The sequence below is a fragment of the Orcinus orca genome, chromosome 6 (assembly GCF_937001465.1).
Source record: "Orcinus orca chromosome 6, mOrcOrc1.1, whole genome shotgun sequence".
NCBI classification, from domain to species: domain Eukaryota; kingdom Metazoa; phylum Chordata; class Mammalia; order Artiodactyla; family Delphinidae; genus Orcinus; species Orcinus orca.
The window spans coordinates 74450207-74470222 of NC_064564.1; the positions used below are offsets into that span (position 1 = coordinate 74450207).

Genomic DNA, 20016 nt, shown 5'->3' on the forward strand with positions numbered 1-20016 from the left:
ACAAGACGATGGGTTGTATACATGCTAATGAAATATCTAACTGATCCATTTAACACATTTGTGTTGAACACCCACTCTGTGCCTGATTATGGTGATAGGTACTTTTCTGTGTTTGATGCTTTGAGGGGTCCATCTCTTTCCACTATAGTTGTATGCGGCTAATTAATTACTGCTTTCATTTCATAAATATTTATCGAGCAGCTGCTGTGGGCCGGACACTTCTCTGGCTTGGCTCTGAGGATGCAGACAGAGGGACTCTGCTCCCACTTTTAAGGAGCTGCCTGTCTAGAGGGGGCACATACAAGTAAACGGAGAGTTTTAAATTGCTTTGGTAAGTGCTCCCACAGGGGTAAGCACCGACAGAAGGGCGAGCGAGAATAAGGGAGAGGGGGGCTTCCCTGGTGGCGCAGTGGTTGAGAGTCCACCTACCGATGCCGGGGACGCGGGTTCGTGCCCCGGTCCGCGAAGATCCCACATGCCGCGGAGCGGCTGGGCCCGTGAGCCGTGGCCGCTGAGCCTGCGCGTCCGGAGCCTGTGCTCCGCAACGGGAAAGGCCACAACAGTGAGAGGCCCACGTACCGCAAAAAAAAAAAAATCCTCTAGAATATCAAGTAGCTATTTGTATTAAAGTTTATATATAACATTCTATAAAAAATTAATGTACATAAGCCTTCCTCTAATGCCAATATTTTCTGTGAATGTCATAATGATCATACTTCTAGGGTTAACTTTGTTTGAAATTTTGAGACAACCTGGAGCTTTATTTCTTTTATATTTCTTATTTATATCAACAAGATGTCTGCAAGCACAAAACATCTTTTATTTTGAAGGCAGGAAAAATGCTGGTGAAATAGAAGATTATCCAGTACTGCATAACATTAAAATTTACAAATATATACTGTATTTTTAAAAATAAACGTATTTATTTTTGGCTGTGTTGGGTCTTCTTTGCTGCTTGCAGGCTTTTCTCTAGTTGCGGTGAGCGGGGCTACTCTTTGTTGCGGTGCGCGGGCTTCTCATTGCGGTGGCTTCTCTTGTTGCGGAGCACGGGCTCTAGGGCTTGTGGGCTTCAGTAGTTGTGGCTCGCGGGCTCTAGAGTGCAGGCTCAGTAGTTGTGGTACAGGAGCTTAGTTGCTCCGTGGCATGTGGGATCTTCCCGGACCAGGGCTCGAACCCGTGTCCCTGCATTGGCAGGATGATTCTTAACCACTCTACCACTAGGGAAGTCCCTATTATTTCTTAATTTCTTAATTATTATTTCTTATTGTCATAAGAATTCTAGTAAGTAGGCAGCCTAGAAGATATTATCCCTATTTCACAAAAGTTGAAACAAATTCAGGCAAGTTAAATATGTCCCCAAGATCACATAGTAATTAGTGATGAAGCTGGGACTTAACCAAAGGGGGTTTTATTTTGTTTTAAAGTTTATGATTTTTCATCTCACAATTCATTTGACTAAAAAAGTATGCCAATCATTGGTATCAGGATTGAGGCGGATAGTACTGCATACTTGAAAATCTCTTGCGTTCTACTCCCCTGTAAAAAAAACAGTGCAAACTGAAGAGGGAAAAAAATCTGTACTTCTTTTTTTTTTTTCTTTTGTGCTGTCAGTTCTGAGTTCGTTTAGTGAGTAATTTTGCAAGGCTTGCTTCACTTTGTTTTGAGCAAGACTGAACCCAGTATTTCAAACAAAAGGCAGCCCGTTACTAACTTCTGGTTGCTAGGTGTGGTCTCCTTTCAAATTCTATAAAATCAGAAGCCCAAGGTTCCACTTCCAGCGTGAGCCGTTCAGAGAAGAATCTCTCTTTAGGTCTTTGGACGGAGGCAAAAAAAAAAAGGTAAGTCTTGGTTTTACATTTAGGTAGTTTTGGCTGTTTTGAAAACTTTTCCCATTACAGTGTTTAATGTTACTTCTGTGTAATTTATGGCTAGCTGCACTTACACCTTTGATAAATCTTTATGTAAAATTACACTGGCTATTTATATTTTAGGAATCAGAAATTGTAATGTTTTATTTTTACTTAGTTAAAAAATACAATTTTAAAAACAAGGAAACTTTGCTTAATACTGGCTTATTGTACTGTTGGTGAGTTACCATGGAAAAGAAGGAAAGAATGTGTTTTTTCCTACAAGTTATGAGTCTCCACGAGCTGTGTATGCTTTACAAGGAAATCATGAAGGATGGTGGTGTCTGTGGGGAGCCAGGCCAGAAGAACCCAGACATAGGTTTCAGGGAGCTATCTCAAAATAGCAGGACTTAAATAATTTATTTTTTCTTTTGTAAAACAAAACAAAGCAAAACAAAAAAATAGATTCAGACCTCATAGTGGCAATTATGGCTTTTGTAATTAACATTTTGAAATTAATGTTATGTTCACTCATGCGGTGTAAGTAAATTAGAGGATCCACTTACTAATCATTTCATTTAGAGAGGGTGTGGCCACATTCTTTCTCCTGTAGTCTCTGTGTTTTAGACAGGCTTTTCAAGTGCTGATTTGAAAACCTAAGGGGAAAGGAAGTATTTCCTCCTGGGTGGTGTCAGATAAGTTATCTCTTGGGAATGCCTGTAGGGCCCTCTAAAAATATTCCACTTAGTAGCATCTTGATTGCTGAATGAGCTAATGGCCATAAAACTCCTTAGAAAAGCAAAAAGCAGATATAAAGTAGAGTTTTTACTGGTGTTGGATATATGTGCAAAAGTGAGAGATTTTGAATCCTCACCATATATTTGGCTATTGTTTATTACAAATGTTCCTTCAAGAATTTTTTCTTAGCTCATTCCGAATATTAAGTTAAATGACGTAACATATGATTTTTAGTGCTAGTTAATCAAAAAAGGTGTGCTTTTTCTTGCCTTGTTTGTGTCTAAAATTATGTACGGACCTTGAAAAAGTAATATTCTCCCCTGCTTGCAGGAATGTATTTTGGTAGGCACATTGCAAAACGATTCAAATGTGGTCAAATGCTGGTTTCATAATTTCCAAATGGCCTCTTCTCCAGAAGTTATGTTAACCACCCTGTAGCCCCAGGCTCAACCACATCTGGCAGATATCTGACATTTGATGGATGTTGACAAAACTGTTAATAATAATATTATTAAGAAACCAGCTAGAGTTTCATGGTTATTAAATACTTTTTCAGTCAAATGATCTGCAAAGATTGGTTTCTATTGATGTTAGCTTGCTGAGCTGCTTTTTAATCCTCTCTAGACCCATTAATTGATGACATATTTAAAGCCATGGACGTATTATTTTTCAGTGATAAACCAAAAGCCGTTTTTTCAGTAAATGATTTCCTCTTTCCTTAAAATGGGAGAGATTTTTATCAGAAAGATCAGAACAGATACAATTTATATAATACCTTCATTCATTATGCTAATTTTCTCCACCTCCATCTGCTTGAGGTGAAATTTAAGACTGGCACTTCAGAGCTATAATGAATCTTAGCTACTGTGTATTTCAACACTCTTTATTTTTATAAATGGAGGCCCTCTCCCCCACTGCCGAGAAGTTAAATGTTTTCTTGAGGGCAAACAGCCAGCTAAAGAGAGTCAAAGTAGGGCTCAGAGCTCTTCAATTCTTATTTTTACATCCTATAGTTGTGGATAGAAAATATTTGTTAAATTAGTATAGATATTTTTCCTGAATAATTAGCACTGATACAATATTTGTTCATTCAATAATGCTTATTAGCATACTAAGTACAAAGCATTCTGCCAGGGATTAGAGGTTCATAATGAATGGTAGGTTATCACTGCCCCCATGGAATGCTGCTATAAATATAGATAAGTAAATAGAAAGTGATAATGCAGAACAATAGGGACAAGTGTAGGAGTAAAGGCAGGATGCTTCAGGAGCACACAGAAGGTGGGTCACTCACCTCAGTGCTGGACCAAGGAAGGCCTCTTGGAGGATATCATGAGGTGTAGGCTGAGTCCTCACCAAGAAGCATCATTTAGGCAAAGGGAATTGGACATGGAGGATGAAACAGCATTCCAGGCAAAGGGAACACCTTACTCAAAAGTCTAGAAGCAAAACATTCATGAGACTACCTTTCATAAAGTGGCTCTTCGTAAGTCATGCCGTTGTACAAACTAATTGCGTTTTCTCAAACGAGTAGGTGTGGGAAAGACTTGTGAAATATATATTCGAGGGAAAAAACTATGCACAGGCCAAAGTATTGAAGAATAAAATCCCTCGGGCTGGGGTGAAACCTGCCACAGTCTCCATGGGTTAACTGTGAATGAATTTGATTCTTAAGTGTAAGCTATTAAAAATAACATTGATCTTGTCATCATCTTTTTGGTCACTAGTTTAAAAGCATATACAATATTTTGGACTCAGAAGGCATGGATTTATGTATGCCTTGATGCTTGCCACTAGTATCTAGAAAACTGCCAGAAGAAATTACACTTTGTTTACCCAGGTAGAAAATGGGAATAATGATGCTGTCCTCTGCAAGGATCAAATTTCTGCTGCTGTCTTTGCAGAACTCTGATCTTTCCCACTTGTCTCAAGGAAGGCATGATAGACCACAAAACTCAGTTTCCTCTGTCAGAAATTCTGGAAGTAGCCTTTCATGAAGCTGACAGAGATAGAAATTGTGGTTTTTAAAGTTATTAAAAACTGTTCTTCTGTAATAATTTCAAACCTTCAGAAGAGTTGCAAGAAAACTGCGCAGAATCACCATATACTTATTACCCAGGTTCCCCAAGTGTTAACCTTTCACCACATTTGCTTTCTCATTAATTCTTCCTTTTCCCCCTTCCACCCTCTATACAGTTTTTCTTTTCTGTATCATTTGAAAGAACACTGCAGATATGATGTCCCCATGTCTCTAGATACTTCAACCATAGTGCAGTTTAAAAAAATCAGGAAATTAACTTTCATACAATAAGCCATAGTTTTCTCAAACTGTCCAGTTGGTACAATTGCTAATGTACCATTTCTGGAATACCTTTCTCCTACATTTAGTAAGTATGGTTCCCTCTCTGTCTAGCATCTTTTTATGCATATTTACCTTCTTTAATTTATTGCTGAATGAGAGGAAGAGAGCTCTTTTATGACACATACAAAAAAATGTTAATCCCTAAAAAGTTACACATTTTTTCATAGATAAATGAGATTGGTAGGCAGTGCATGTTCACAGATGATTAATTAGAAGAACTCTGGAATATTATTAATTTCCATATAGGTCAGCCTATGTATAAATGGTCAATTTCATCTTCAAATTAGATGATGTTAAAGACTGAGATAAACTTGGTTTCAGAGCTCATTGGTAGCCAGATTAAATATATATTGAGCCAAGGAAAATTAATAAAATAAGCTCTTAAGTACCTAGTACATGTTCTAAACATTGCAACTTAAAAGAAAGATGGAAAAAATAAAACCTGTTGTGAACTCAGAGGGTTATTAAATTCTTTTTTTACTGTACAATTCTACTTCATAGACTAGATCATTCTCTGAATAGTAAAAATATATGACAAATATTTGTATAGCATGTGGCAATCTATAAAACATGTTTGCATGTTTGTGATTTATTTATAGTTAAGAGATCTTACCTTCAAATTACTGAATGGGTTTAATCAAGTACAAAATGCTGGTTTTCATACAGAGGTTAGGTATTGAACACACAGAATGGTTTAGCAATACAATCTGAGCGAAATATTTTTGCTGTGGTATTTGTAAGGTGTGTTGCAACTATTCAACGTTCTGTTAAAACATGTAGCTGCGTTTGAGCACTTAACTAGCAGTACATGATCGAAACTACTTCCTTGAGGGTTTGTACCTCCTGCCACAATCCTTGTGTCTTTAAGCTTTGCTGAGAGCTAGTGGATCTTGTTTGGCTGAATTTAGATTCCGTTTTCCTCTAATTGCTTTCCTGAGTAGATTCTATTCAGGTTGCTTGACCATATTCCAGATCATACCTTCAGGCCATCCAAATGGCTTCAGACTAAAATCGAGGAACACAGAGGATATGTCACAAAGCTGTCTCCTCTATGGATACTCTTGTGTCAAACAAATTATTCAACCCCGTTGTTTTTGTTATTTTGTATCAAGTATTTAATAGAGCAATATCATTTTCTAGGCTTTATCAAGTTTTTTTTTTAAGAAACTGATGCATTATGTAAGCATTTTTTAATTTTTTTTTTTTTTTTTTGCGGTACGCGAGCCTCTCACCGCCGCGGCCTCTGCCGCCGCGGAGCACAGGCTCCGGACACGCAGGCTCAGCGGCCACGCCCCTCGGGCCCAGCCGCTCCGCGGCACGCGGGATCCTCCCAGACCGGGGCACGAACCCGCGTCCCCTGCATCGGCAGGCGGACCCCCAACCACTGCGCCACCAGGGAAGCCCTATGTAAGCATTTTTAAGTGAAAAAATTGTGAAGTAAAGTTTCCATAAAATTTATTTTGAAGTTGTGAGGCTCATTTTTTAAATTACGTTTGACAAGATCCTTAATCTCTTCTTTGATCTCTTTTGAAGTTTTTCTTTTCTAATTGAAAAGAGTGGAAATATTGGAACACATATTTCTATAATTGAGGGAAAAGTACTTTGCTAAGTGACCGATCATATCACTCATTTTGAGGATTCTACTTCATAAAGGGCATGGATGAGATGATAAAAATGGACATTTTAAATACCTGAAACCTTGCCAGAAATTGCAAGAAGTTTGGGATATGCCAATTAAGCAAAAGGAAAATGACACTCCATGTGCCAACAGCAGTTGCACCAGATTATAGTATAATAGGAACTAAAACCTTGTGCAAAATTGTACACCATGACTTTACCTCAGGAAATAACTTTAAATTTATCAGTTGCTTGAGGGGAAGAGATTAAGTGAGTGCACAATATATTGGTTCTTCTCACAGATGACACAACAGTAATTTGAACAATCCCCATGATAATTAAGTGGAGATAGTTTCTGCTTTGGATATTAATTCTCTCACGTATTTAATCTCATTACTTGCAACTACAGCCATTTTTCAGCAGGTGTGGACTGAAACACTTTGTCTGAACATGCCATTAAGGAATCAGGTTATGGGTTTTACTCCTCATGAGTCATTTAGCTTCATAGCAAGAATTTAAAACTGCTAAGATTATCCTTCCAACCTCCTTCAGATGTACTCATGATAGCTGTCTCCAGAGAAATAAACAAAAGGGTATGGAGAGATAGATCAGTGTAGACCTGGAGCTTGAGCTCCTAAAAAAAAAATCCCTAGACAAAAAGGGTCATTGATGGCTTCTTTTGTAGATAACTCAGAGAATGCATTAATTTTTAACGTACTTCAGGTTTTAAAAATATACATGTTTTATTAAATAAAAATATTGCTGGACCACGACAGCAAGTCAGGCAATTTTCTTTAAGATAGAGTTTTCCAAAAGAGGGCATGCATGGTGCAATTTCACTCTAATGAATCCTGTTAGAGCAAGGCACCTGCTATAAAATAATCCTTTTCTGGGTTTTTCATGTTGGGTAAAAAAAACACATGTAGGACTAGTATTTAGACAGCTCAAATAGGAAGAAATGTGAATGTAGTGATTACTCCAGGTACTGAAATAATTTTATACCACAGAATGGAAAAGAAAACTGAATTATTTCAGGGAGAAATATCACCTGACTATCTTTCTATAGAGTTTTGAGTCTGAATCCATTCCCACAGATTAGTCATAGATTATTTTACCTTATAAATGTTAGTATTATGCTCCTTCTCTACCCATTACTTTTGTTTAAGTCCTCATTAATCCTACATAGATTCTCCCACAACTTACTAAATGGTCTCTAATCTTCCCTCTTGCACATCTAGCCATTCTCTAGGATACAGGATGACCTTTCTGAAATATAACTTTCTCTTTAAAAAATCCATTAATGTTTATCCAAACCTTTGGAAATATATTTAAACTTTTAAATTTGGGCTTCTGTTAACATTTCTTGCTCTAGTAAACTTCGTTCAACTTCCCAAATGTGACAAGTTTCTCTCTGTTTTGTTCTCTTTAACTTTTCTGCTAATCTCAACTATTCTCAAGAGAGGCTCCGGTCACCAAGAACTTCCTCTCAGAATTGTTCTTAGCTTTTGAATGTTCTTAGGGAGAGCACACACTGGCTTGAAGTTCTTTGAGCCAAGGGATATTTCAATGTTTTTTGCACCCTCAGTGCTTGGCATACAGTGGGTGGTCTGTAAATTTAGAGCAGTGAAGTGAAACACCAGCTCCTCTCTTCAGCCTATATGCTTACTTATAGAAGTCATCTGATCCCTAAAGTGAGTTCTCAATATGCTGAGGAAGAGCTACGTTTCTGAGGCTATGGGTTTCTGTTCAAGGCTAGTAGACTCTCTTTTAAAAAAACCCAAATCTAGCATTTTATGATGCTCCAAAGATTAATCCTGGAAAGTAAAGGCAAGGCTGCTCTACGTCTTGTGTATGTAAAGGGGTGGAGTGGTGTGTATATGTGGTGGGTTTGTGGTTTGTAAACGCATCGACCTGTTTTCTTTTCAGATCCTTCAAAAATGGCAATGGTAAATGAATTTCTCAAGCAGGCCTGGTTTATTGACAATGACGAGCAGGAATACATTGTAAGTCAAGTGACAATAAAAGAACTTAGTTAAATATTAAAATAGAAACTAATGTAAGTGAATGGACAGTAATTTATTTCTCTCTCATCCACAGAAAACTGTGAAAGGATCCAAAGGTGGTCCTGGGTCATCAGTGAGCCCCTACCCTAGCTTTAATCCATCCTCAGATGTTGAGGCCTTGCATAAAGCAATCACAGCTAAAGGTAATTCTGTCTCCCCAAAACAGTCCCCTCCTAGACATTTCAGAATGGCTACTAAAAAACAGACCTGTGCAATTTAAAGAGTCTTTTGTTTTGAAGATAAAAAGATTTCCTTGTCAATGAAGATATATTTCCTTTCTCAGCGCTTGGGAAATTTTGGTCAAATCGGTAGAATATCTACTTCTACAACAGATATGCTCACAAAGCTCATTTCTAACAGGCTCAATGCTGAAGTCAACACCTCTGCTCACATTTAGGGTTTAATCTAGGAAACAAACACTGCAACACTGAGGGCCAGGAACAATTTCTTCCTCCTTTCTCATTCAAGTGAATGGAATGTCATCCCAAGTGCTTCCATTTGATATGCAGTATCGCATCCATATCCCAGTCTGGTAAAATTTGTACTTCTTAGTTTTGTTAAGAACTCCCTTTGAAGCATCTTGATAATGAACCATTTTATGTCGGTTGTTGATGATGAAGAAAATTGATTTTAGAAGTCTAGGGGCCCTTTATTTCCAGGTGTGGATGAAGCAACCATCATTGAAATTCTGACTAAGAGAAACAATGCCCAGCGTCAGCAGATCAAAGCAGCCTATCTCCAGGAAAAAGGAAAGGTAGGTTGGAGTGGTTAATTGAGATAATTAATTTCAGTCATATTTATGTTTAAGTATAGATTTTGAAGCACAGTTGCCTAGTTCTGTCAGTCTCTAACCACTGTTTTTCCATTACAACTAAGATTACTGTATTTATCCTCTTGGTTGCAGTGTAATCAATTCTAGCAAATTTCCTGGTTTTATATATTGTTTTGTCATCTTGATTCTTTGCACATGTCATGTGGTGTTCTGTATTGGAGACAAGCCTTTAACTTGAACATAACAGACATCAAGATTACTATTGGCAATAAGAAATAGGTTCTGATTGAAATGTGTCTTCTGCTAAAACTTAAACTGAACTGTTTAATGTCTGAATGTAAAGTTTATACATATAATTCTATTTTAAAAGTAAGCATTATATTTTTATACAAAAAATGGGCAATTTTTTTAAGGAGTACAGTTAGAAAACTATTTGATGTCTGATTATAGTGCTTATTTGAACAGTGCAAATCCCAATGGTTGGAAAAGTTATTAATACATTATTTTTAAAGTATTCTTACTACTCTTTCTGTTAATACACAACCCCTATCTTTTGAGCTTTGTGATTTCTTCCCTGTATAAAGGATTGAGAACCCTGTCCTTTAAAAACTTATCAATGAATTCAGTAAATTTCATTCTAATCACTCTAGATCTAAAAGACTAAGATATTAAATATCAAGTACCCTTTTCTATGTAAAGGAAAGGAGCTCTAAAAAATGGTTGGGTTTAGGACTCAGTAAGACTATCTAAAGATCAGGTAACACCACATTACTGTTATCACCCTGCATGTTATTTACTAGAAGGTTATAACATCTCCTTGTTATAGCCCCTGGATGAAGCTCTGAAGAAAGCCCTCACAGGTCACCTTGAGACAGTTGCTTTGGCTCTGTTGAAAACTCCAGCCCAGTTTGATGCTGATGAGCTCCGTGCTGCCATGCGGGTAAATCATCTAATTTAAGCAAAACTCCTTTCCTCAAGAGAATGTCTAATCCACTGATGCCTCTTACTGTATTCTCAACAACTATTATAGGGCCATCAATCAGTGGTTACAAAATGAATAAATAAATAAATGTTGGTGTTAACAACTATGTTATTTCCACTACCTTCATGATGTTATTGTATATCATAGATCTCTCTTTTTACGTTTTTGCCCAAAATATTTGCTTTAAACCCATTTTGTTTTTAGAGCACTATAATAGATAGACCTTATTGTAATTATTAAATATTGTGGATATTTACTAAACACTGTGAGAAATTTACTAAATGTCAGATTCGAACAAATTTTGGGACGCAAAAACTAGTTGATATTCTTGAATGAAGATTTTTCTACATTTTATTCTTCTTTTTCAATTCAGGGCGCTGGAACTGATGAAGACACTCTGAATGAAATTTTGGCATCAAGAACTAACAAAGAAATCAAAGAAATTAACAGAGTCTATAAAGAAGGTAAGTTTTAATGTCCAACAACCCAAGTGCCTTAGTCGGAAAGGAAATCTGATATACTTCAAAAAAAAATTGAGTGTGGATGTTAATTATGGGGACTTTGGAAACTACATATTGACATATTTCTTCATTGTTTACCACATGTCTACCACACGCACATACTGTTACCAGACACATTAGAGCTGCTGGGGTTCAGATAAGGGACACAATTGTCTCAGCCCTCATCAAGTTTGCACTTTAATAAAAAATGTCCCTTTGGGACAAATGGCCACATATTATTGCAGTGGAAAACTCAATTCAAAGAACTGAATTTAAAGAATTTCCTAAAAACATTTCTTATCTTTCTGAGGTTTATTTCATAAAAATGTCCCGTTGTCTTCCATTTTGAAAAGATAACAACAAAACACCCCAAACATTTGTCCTTGAAAAAGTACAGAGCTTGGTGCTTATAATTCTCTGATGGAAACTAACTTTACCATTATGAGTATAAATGACTCACTTACCTTCAACGTCCAGATAGATCCATGGGGATGAAAGACCAGCAGTGGCTCATGTTATCTATTCAGTGAAACATCTCATTTCAGTGGTATGCTCAACACTATAAAGAGTATCTGCAAGTGGGTCCTGGGCAGTGCTGGGCCTTTACTATTTTCCTTTTCTAGTTTCCTAAGTCCCCAGCTTTTTTGTTTTCCCAGCTTAATATGTAGCACCACGGAGGATATTTCTGCTTGATTTTAATACCAAACATAGAGAATACAATAGCCCTTGTGTATTATTTTCACAGCAATCTAATAAAGGAACCAGAATAAGGAAGCTTTTAACCTCATTTTCTGCAATTCATATCTCATTATCAATATTTATCTTAAATCCATTTATCAGTGAAAACCATCAAGAGGGGCATTATTATTAGTTTTTTTCTTTGATAAAACATAGTTTACAAAGGTAAATATCCATAAATTATTCCCAATGTATAGTTCAATTACAGCTTATTAAATTGTTCTGTCTTCTAGTGAATTATAAATTCAGTTAATTTTTTGCCAATACGGCATAATTTTGCAAGTTAAGTATGGGTGTTTAACAAAGAAAAGTTTTACATCTATATCTAAGGTAGACGGGTATACATACACATATACACGCATAACTAAAATATATTACGTATAAGATATTTTTTAAGTAAATAAATACTCTGTGTTCAAGCAAGTTCCTCTGGTTTATTCTTTTAAATAACTGTTCTATTCATCTCATTGCTTAAATTCTGGTATGTTTTATTTCAGAATTGGTTATTTAATAATGTACACCTATGCAATTTATTCTCGTTAGCAAAAGCTTTAGGGCTATAGCTTTTCACAGTATTATCCAAATTGTTTTAGTTGCCTTATAGGCAATAAATTTGATGATCAAAAATTTTGCTTGCTCTGATTCCTCTATTTTTATTAAAAAATGATAATATTTGAAATGTGTCCCAAAAGTCATTGAACACTTGGCATTGCAAATTGTGAGCCAATATAGAGATGTCAGGTATTATTATTATCACCATTACTTATCACTAGTTTAATACAAAATATACTTTTCTTATTTCTCAGAACTGAAGAGAGATCTGGCTAAAGACATCACCTCAGACACATCTGGAGAGTATCGGAAGGCTTTGCTTTCTCTTGCTAAGGTATAACTCAGATAGTTCAGGAAATGCCTCTTCTTTTATGAAAAGTAAAATCTTAGATTTCGTCTCTCTAGAAATGAGCAATTCATTCCTTTTCCCACAAAGAATATTACTCATCTGATTTTAAGGGAATTAAGTAAATCATGTGAATACATGCTAGAAAACCACTTACAAAAGAATGGGATATTTTTCAGGGTGAACGATGTGAGGATCTTGCCGTGGATGATGACTTGGCTGATACGGATGCCAGGGTAAGCAAGTACACACAAATACTCCTAGAATCCACTTTCCTTCTTCAAATAGGTCCTACCTGAGGTGAGGTACCACTTGAGGGCCTCCACGTGAAAGCAAGTCTGAAATCCTCCAAAAGGACAATAGTACCTAATGTCCATTCCCTGAATGATGCCTACCTTCCTGCATTCAAGCGGTCAAAGAGAGGAAATGTGGTCTTTATGTTTTCAGTAGATTGCACTATTCATGAAGCTGGAGAGGAATGAGAGAGAACAAGGAGAATTTGATTTGTTATTCCCAAGAATTGTTTTGTTGAGAAAACAGAATTTTTATTTTACCAGGTATAAGAAAGTAAAGTGGAAAGAATAAGCACATCTAATATTCTTTTAACAGTGAACATTGGTTTAGAGGTGTAAGTTTATATTGTAAAAGTATTATTGTAATGACATTAGAATTATAAAAATTATAACATTTATATACTTTCAAGCATATTGTTATATATAGTTTCAGCGAGGTTGCTTTTTATTTATACATCAATCCATTGGCAACATTAGAAAAACTGTGTCATTTTAGGGCCTGGAATTTTTGTTTAAAAAAAAAAAAGACAGCTATTATTTACATATGCCTTCCTCATGAGATAGTATTCTCTACAAATTCATCACAGTGAATTAGTAAGAATGGAAACTTATTTGATCACCTCCACTCACTGTACCAGTACATTATCCTGCACATAATAAGCATTTATTAACTTTTGTTGAATGAATGCATATATATCAGATCTTTGCTTGGAAAGTCCAGAATAACTTCTTATGCCCATTGGAAATTTGACCATTTTAATAGAAATTGTGCAATCATACCAAAGAACCAAAGTTAGCATTTGAATAGTTGCCCATAGTAAGAAATTACTCTTATTTGCTTGTGATATTTCTGAATTTGCTTTCCATTTTAAGGCTATCAGGGCTCTTAGATGTATATTTATGGCAGCTGCATGGATTAGTGTGACCCAGGAAGAGGATGGTAATTAACATTTCAAAGTTAATAGAGCATGTTTGTGACAATAAGGCAAGGACTATCTTTTTCATTTGCAAAAGAGGAAAATCTGTAGTTTAATAAGGTGAAACTATTTATCTAAGATTGCAGAGCTATGAAGTGGCACAGTCAGAATTTGAATACAGAAATTCTAACATCAAAATTCAAGATCTAGGTAATGGTTGAATTATTGACTTACCAGTACCATTTGCTGAAAACTACTTTGAACAATTAAAAGTAAAATTAAAAATTAGACAGTCCCTTGGAGTTGCCTTGATACAGAGTGCAATCTTAAAGCAATTTTATTTAACAAACATTTATTCTGCAAACATATATTTAGTCTCTAGGGTTCGCAAGGCACCTTGAGAGATACTGTGGAAAATACTTGACAAAATAGGGTTCCCATCTTTAAGGAACTTATAATCTTAGCATTGCCTACTCTGATTGTATTGGACACCAAGCAGCTGCTGCCTCCAGAATCTTTGAAGAGATCTAACATTCTTGTGCAGATAGCAAGTTAGCAGATAGTCAAGTGTTTATTTTTGTGTTTCTTGACAGGCCTTATATGAAGCAGGAGAAAAAAGAAAAGGGACAGATGTTAATGTGTTCACCACCATTCTTACCACCAGAAGCCCTTGCCATCTTCGCAGAGGTAAGAATAAAACAAATGTTTCCTGCGATTGTTTATAGAAGATGCAGGGGGTTTTTAGGGCAAATAAGAGAAAGAAAAGAGAGAAATCTTAATCATTGTCACTCTGATACCAAATGGATGCAGTGTTCCTGACCCCTTCTTGCTATTTGTGCATTTGTCCAGCTTTGTACCACCACCATTTTATAGTATTTGAAACACATTTTATGACTTTGGCATGTAGAACATTAGTTTGTTATTTTTGCCATTTCCTTTCCCTAAAATATTTGGAATAGGTCTGACAACATATACACATACAACAGAACAAATGAAAATACAATGAAGAAAAACAACAACTTCACTCATGGCTGAGTGAAGAAAAGAGTATCTAGATGCTGCAGAAACAAAAACCAAAAAAAGAGTTCTTGCCTTTGATCACAGGATTTACCTCTTGACTTCTGGAAGTCAAGGCGAAGGGAAGGTCATGACGATTACCTAAAGTTTATTATTTTTATAACAGCACTCCGATTTCTAATGTTACAATTAAGAGAAATCTACTACACAGATCTTTATATAAGGAAAGATCCATTTGTTATGACACTTGTCTCTGATGTAGTGTTATGGATGTCAATCACATGCCACTTCTAATAAATGTGAACATTTGCAAAAATTTCCCCAAAATATACAGAAGCACCAAAATAGCCATGGAAGTTACATTCCTCAGAGAAGATGAAGTATCCAAAATATGCTCCGTTGAATAATTAGCTTTAAAATGTGTTTTTTGAAGTTCAGTCCTCCTAAGGAATACTTTGACTCAGTTGCCCTGATTTTGCTCAAGTTTGCTAAAGAATAGGATGTTTTGTACATCTCTTAGTTTAAATTTAATATTCAGTGTTTCAGAAGTACTCCAAGTTCAGTAAGCATGACATGAACAAAGTTCTGGACCTGGAGCTGAAAGGTGACATCGAGAAATGCCTCACAGTTATTGGTATGTAGTCCTGGAGGGGGAAGAGTTTTCTAACTTGAAATTGCATTGTCAAGGCTGTCCCATAATTTACAAAATAAAATATAACAAAACAAAACAAAAACTCAGATGTAATTTATATTTCAAATAGAGGCAACATGTAAGATAACGGCAATAAATATTTAGCTAATGTTATACAATGGCCTTGTTAGTAGTAACAGATATTATTTCCTTTTTTAGAAAGATGGGCAGGTGGACAGTACTTACTGAGCACCTTACTTATACTACCATGCAATATACCAGGCCGGGCATGGCACAAAGGAAATTCAAAATGGTCATTAAGAGCATAGGATTTGGAATTAAATAAATGCAGATCCACATTCTGGTCTGTCACTTGCTAACTGAGTAATCTTGGGCAAGTCCAAAGGATTTGATTCAGTAGGTCCCTGGTGGCTTCTGAAAAGGTCTTCAGGAGAAAAGGATTTTAAAAGTTTCCCATTTTATTCAGATGACCAGTCAAGGTTTGGAAACCTGCATTTTAAAGCAGTGCTTCTCAAACATTAATGTGCATATGAATCCCTTGGGAAGATTGTTAAAATGCAGATTCTAATTCAGTAGGTCTGGGGTGGGGCCTGGATTCTGCATTTCTAACAAGCTCTTAGTTGATGCCAATTCTTTGGGTCCATAGACCACACTTTGAGTGTCAAGGTAGAGAATCATACCAACTGACACATCTGTTAGTATTTTATATTTGGCAGCTGCCTTATATTTTAAGACTGTCTTGTTCCACTTAAAATTTTTTTCTTATTACAACATGCAGAACTATTTCTTCCATGCCAGCATGACCTTTAACACCTACTAGCTTCCCTGTTTCCATGAAGAGTATACTCAGGATAGCATGAAATACTGAAGTTGCTATTGGGTAGATTTAAGATAATAGGAAAAAAGTGATGTTGTCAGAGGACAGAATATTCAAAGTCACCATCTAGAGAATAGCTTCTTATAAGCCAAATATCCCATATTGGTAGGAGGGGTAAGGAACAGGGATGGAGAATAGAATCTTACTTGCAAAACTCTGTATTCTTGTTTCTGTCACATGCATCTTTCTTTTTTTGGTATAAATATGTCAACTATAATATACCTCTCTTGCAGTGAAGTGTGCCACAAGCAAATCAATGTTCTTTGCTGAGAAGCTTCATCAGGCCATGAAGGTAACTTTCAACATATGTGATTTGCTTAGGGAAAAAAAATTACAGTGTATGGAAAAAAGAACAGAAAACCTCATATTGTTTGAAAATTACACTTATTTTGAGATCTTTCCATTAAAAAGAATTACTTTTCCATCCAATGCAAGAGGTAATATACTTCCTTATTAGAATAAAATTCTCTGTTAGATTTTTTATGTTCTTTTATAGGTAAGATAGTAAGGTGAGCTTGAATGTAATTTGTAGATTACTCATGATTTAAATAAAACTTCAGTTGGCAGAGGAAGGGTGATATACTTCCTCATTTAATGTATGATTTTAGTAACCTACTTCTGCTAAGGTTGTAAGTTGCACAATCTCCCCCTTTCTAAGCTTCATTTATCTTTTTTATTATTCTGTCTTCCATGCCATTGCTTTATATGTCATTCTAAGATTTTTACATTTTGTTCTAAGATCACTGAAGTGGAAGGTGTTATTAAGATGTATTTGAGATACCTTAACCACTTCACTTTAACTTTATCATTTAGCATGCATCTTATTATATAGGATGTCACCTCCATGCTTGTATTGTGACAAGTTATGAAATTGTCTTTTTTTTTCCTTTGCCACTCCAAAATAAGGAAGTCTTCAGAGAGCGATCTAACTATTCAATTAATAGGAAAGAGTCCCTATGAAGTGATAGGCATTGTGCTACTAGGTATCAGTAGTAGGCAGTACAGTCCCTGACCCCATGCCTGCTGTTATCTAGTGAGGTAATTAGATGGGTAACAATGAAAACCTAGTATTGTAAAAGAGCAGAAGAGGGGCCTGTGCCCCAGACTTTGGAAATCAATGTAGCCTTGCTGTCAGCTAAACTAAGACCTGATATTTGAAAAGGAAATAGCCAGAGGAGAGCAGAAGTGGACGAGATGAAGGGATAAAGCAAGACTGGTCCAGGAGGAGGAGATATCATGTCTCTTTCAGGATAGTAAACATAATTAGAGTGATGGTGCATGGTGGAAGAAGTTGTAGAATTAGGCAGGGCATGGTAAGCCCAGATAAAATGATTGTTTTTCATCCTAAAAGCAGCAGAAGGCCATTGAAGGGTTTAAATTGATGAATGGGAAGATCAGATTTATAATTTAGAAAGTTTACTTCATTTGTAATTATTGAATAGTTTAGACAGAGGAAAGACTGGGTGGTAGAAGACCAATTAGGAGGTTATGAAAGCTCGTATATATGCTGCAGATATCACAGTTTGGTTTGTGTCATTTTATTACCACTTGTGTAAAGTGTGTGTGTGTATTTTAATGTGGTGATAGTTTCTCCATAGAAACTATATAGGTGAGCAAAAGAGCTTCACATTCAAACCCATATCCTCCCTTATTAAGAGTATGCTCTGAACATGAGGGACACTTACCATCATTTGTTTTGGACAGGGTATTGGAACTCGTCATAAGACACTGATCAGGATTATGGTTTCCCGTTCTGAAATCGACATGAATGACATCAAAGCATGCTATCAGAAGTTGTATGGCATCTCTCTCTGCCAAGCCATCCTGGTATGTTGTGATTTTCATAATGCTAACCCCACAAATGACAATACTTTTGCAGCTTATTCAAAGAGAAAGGCTGACTTATTGTATCTGTAAATTTCATATGTAAGATTAATTTGTTATATTAAGATACAGGGACTTCCCTGGCGGTCCAGTGGTTAAGACTCCGCACTTCTACTGCAGGGGGTGCGGGTTCGATCCCTGGTCAGGGAACTAAGATCCTGCATGCCATGTGGTACAGCCAAAATATAAAAATTTTAAAAAAAGATACGTAATTTAAAGTAAACTGAACTATCACTGGTAAAATCTACTAGTGAGTTCTATAATGAAAGACTCTGCAAGTTTTTCTATAGTCATGGAAACAGTTTCCCATACATACATTTAGCAATCAAAATATTTTAGTAGAGAGATATTATGATTTATATAATGATTTATGATCAATGAATACTGATCAGAGGATTTGAAACATTTTATTCTAACTTTTTCCTTAATTTTGTCATATGTGAAATATATAAAATACATGTTCAAGTTAAGAAGTAAAAAAAGACAAGTCAAGGGGTTTTGAACTTAATGAAAGATAAGTGACTGTTTAAATTCAATTTGGCATTTATATTGGATAACTAAAATCTACCAAGAAAAAGTGAGAATATCATGGGCTTATAACTTTCACTCTGGTTGAGCAAGCCAGAGGTGATATGAAATTATATTGTGTTATACTTAATTCTGTGTGATATTTCATTCTTGGAAGATAATGGCTCTAATATATAACATGATCAATTCAGAGAAGTTTGCAATCTGAATTTTGAAAGCTATTGCTTTTCATATAATAATTAAAATATCAGTTATCTGCTATATGAATTATATTATTTAATTAAATAAGTGATATTCTTATCCAAGATCCTAGAATATAGATGTACTGTAATGTATGTTCTACAACTGTTAAGTCTAATACAGTAATTATTCTACAATTTAAAAATACCTTCTATTGATTATGGTTTCAGGTAGCATTAAGAATACTTTATTTTTTATCAACAGGATGAAACCAAGGGAGATTATGAAAAAATCCTGGTGTCTCTCTGTGCAGGAGACTAAACATTCCTTTGATGATCTCAAGCTTTTTGATCAGAAGACTTATTAACCATATCTTTCCATTCCATATCATAGATTTAAATAGGAAAGTTTCTTCAACAGGAATATAGTCTAGTAACTCCTTCCTAAAAAGTATAGCCTATAAATCATTTTTTATTTCAACTCTATATAATAGAGATAAGTTTTTTAAAAATATATTTACTCCAAACTATAAAACCCCATAAAGAGGTTGTTCTAGTAACATTGCTTGAGAAAGATGTTTATGTCACAGAAATTAAAATGGTTTTACAGGACAATTGGTGTGTCATTGGTTCTTCTATTCTGATTTTCTTTTGTGTGTAATGCAGTTGTTTAATTTGATATCAAGGGACAGGAGCCTGAATTCTAAATTATAATCCTCTAATGAAATAGATTTTACATATTAAACAAAATAAAGTATTCACAAAGTTAGAAAATGAACTTCATACATTTTACCATTTGGGTACAGATTATTGAGAGAGTATCTTTATATAATAATGGATTTATTGCATCAGCATTGTAACAATTGGATATTCTGCTATATTTCATGAACCAGTATAAAGATGAAATAGCAACAGCAATAAAAATCCCTCACTTTTTAAAAAATGGTAGTTGCATATTTTCTAAGAGACGATCAAACTGCTTTCCAGAGTGGCTGTACCATTTTACTTTCCCATCATAAATGTCTGAGTAATCTAGTTTCTCCTCTCCACAACCTCACTAGCATTTGATATTGTCACTATTTTGTATTTTGGCATTGTTTATTTTTTATTGTTGACTTGTGAGAATTCCTTATGTATTCTACATATTAGTCC

At 35.6% G+C, this 20016-nt stretch overlaps 1 protein-coding gene across 1 annotated transcript; it reads left to right on the forward strand.

The window, feature by feature from the left end:
- The first annotated feature begins 1766 nt into the window (after positions 1–1766).
- ANXA1 (annexin A1) lies at positions 1767–19479 on the forward strand. The gene is made up of 13 exons (XM_033440169.2): positions 1767–1837; positions 8489–8567; positions 8662–8770; positions 9287–9381; positions 10226–10339; positions 10755–10845; positions 12426–12505; positions 12697–12753; positions 14321–14414; positions 15283–15378; positions 16507–16565; positions 17978–18100; positions 19130–19479. Exons 2-13 carry the CDS (start codon positions 8502–8504, stop codon positions 19184–19186), a joined length of 1041 nt encoding a protein of 346 aa, XP_033296060.1. The 5' UTR covers positions 1767–1837; positions 8489–8501; the 3' UTR covers positions 19187–19479.
- Positions 19480–20016: the final 537 nt, after the last annotated feature.

Coding starts and splice junctions, on each gene's coding strand:
- ANXA1 (XM_033440169.2), top strand. CDS start 8,502: ATGGCAATGGTAAATGAATTTCTCAAGCAGGCCTGGTTTATTGACAAT. Junction 12,506..12,696: donor CTTTGCTTTCTCTTGCTAAG/GTATAACTCAGA, acceptor GATATTTTTCAG/GGTGAACGATGTGAGGATCT. Junction 16,566..17,977: donor AGCTTCATCAGGCCATGAAG/GTAACTTTCAAC, acceptor TGTTTTGGACAG/GGTATTGGAACTCGTCATAA.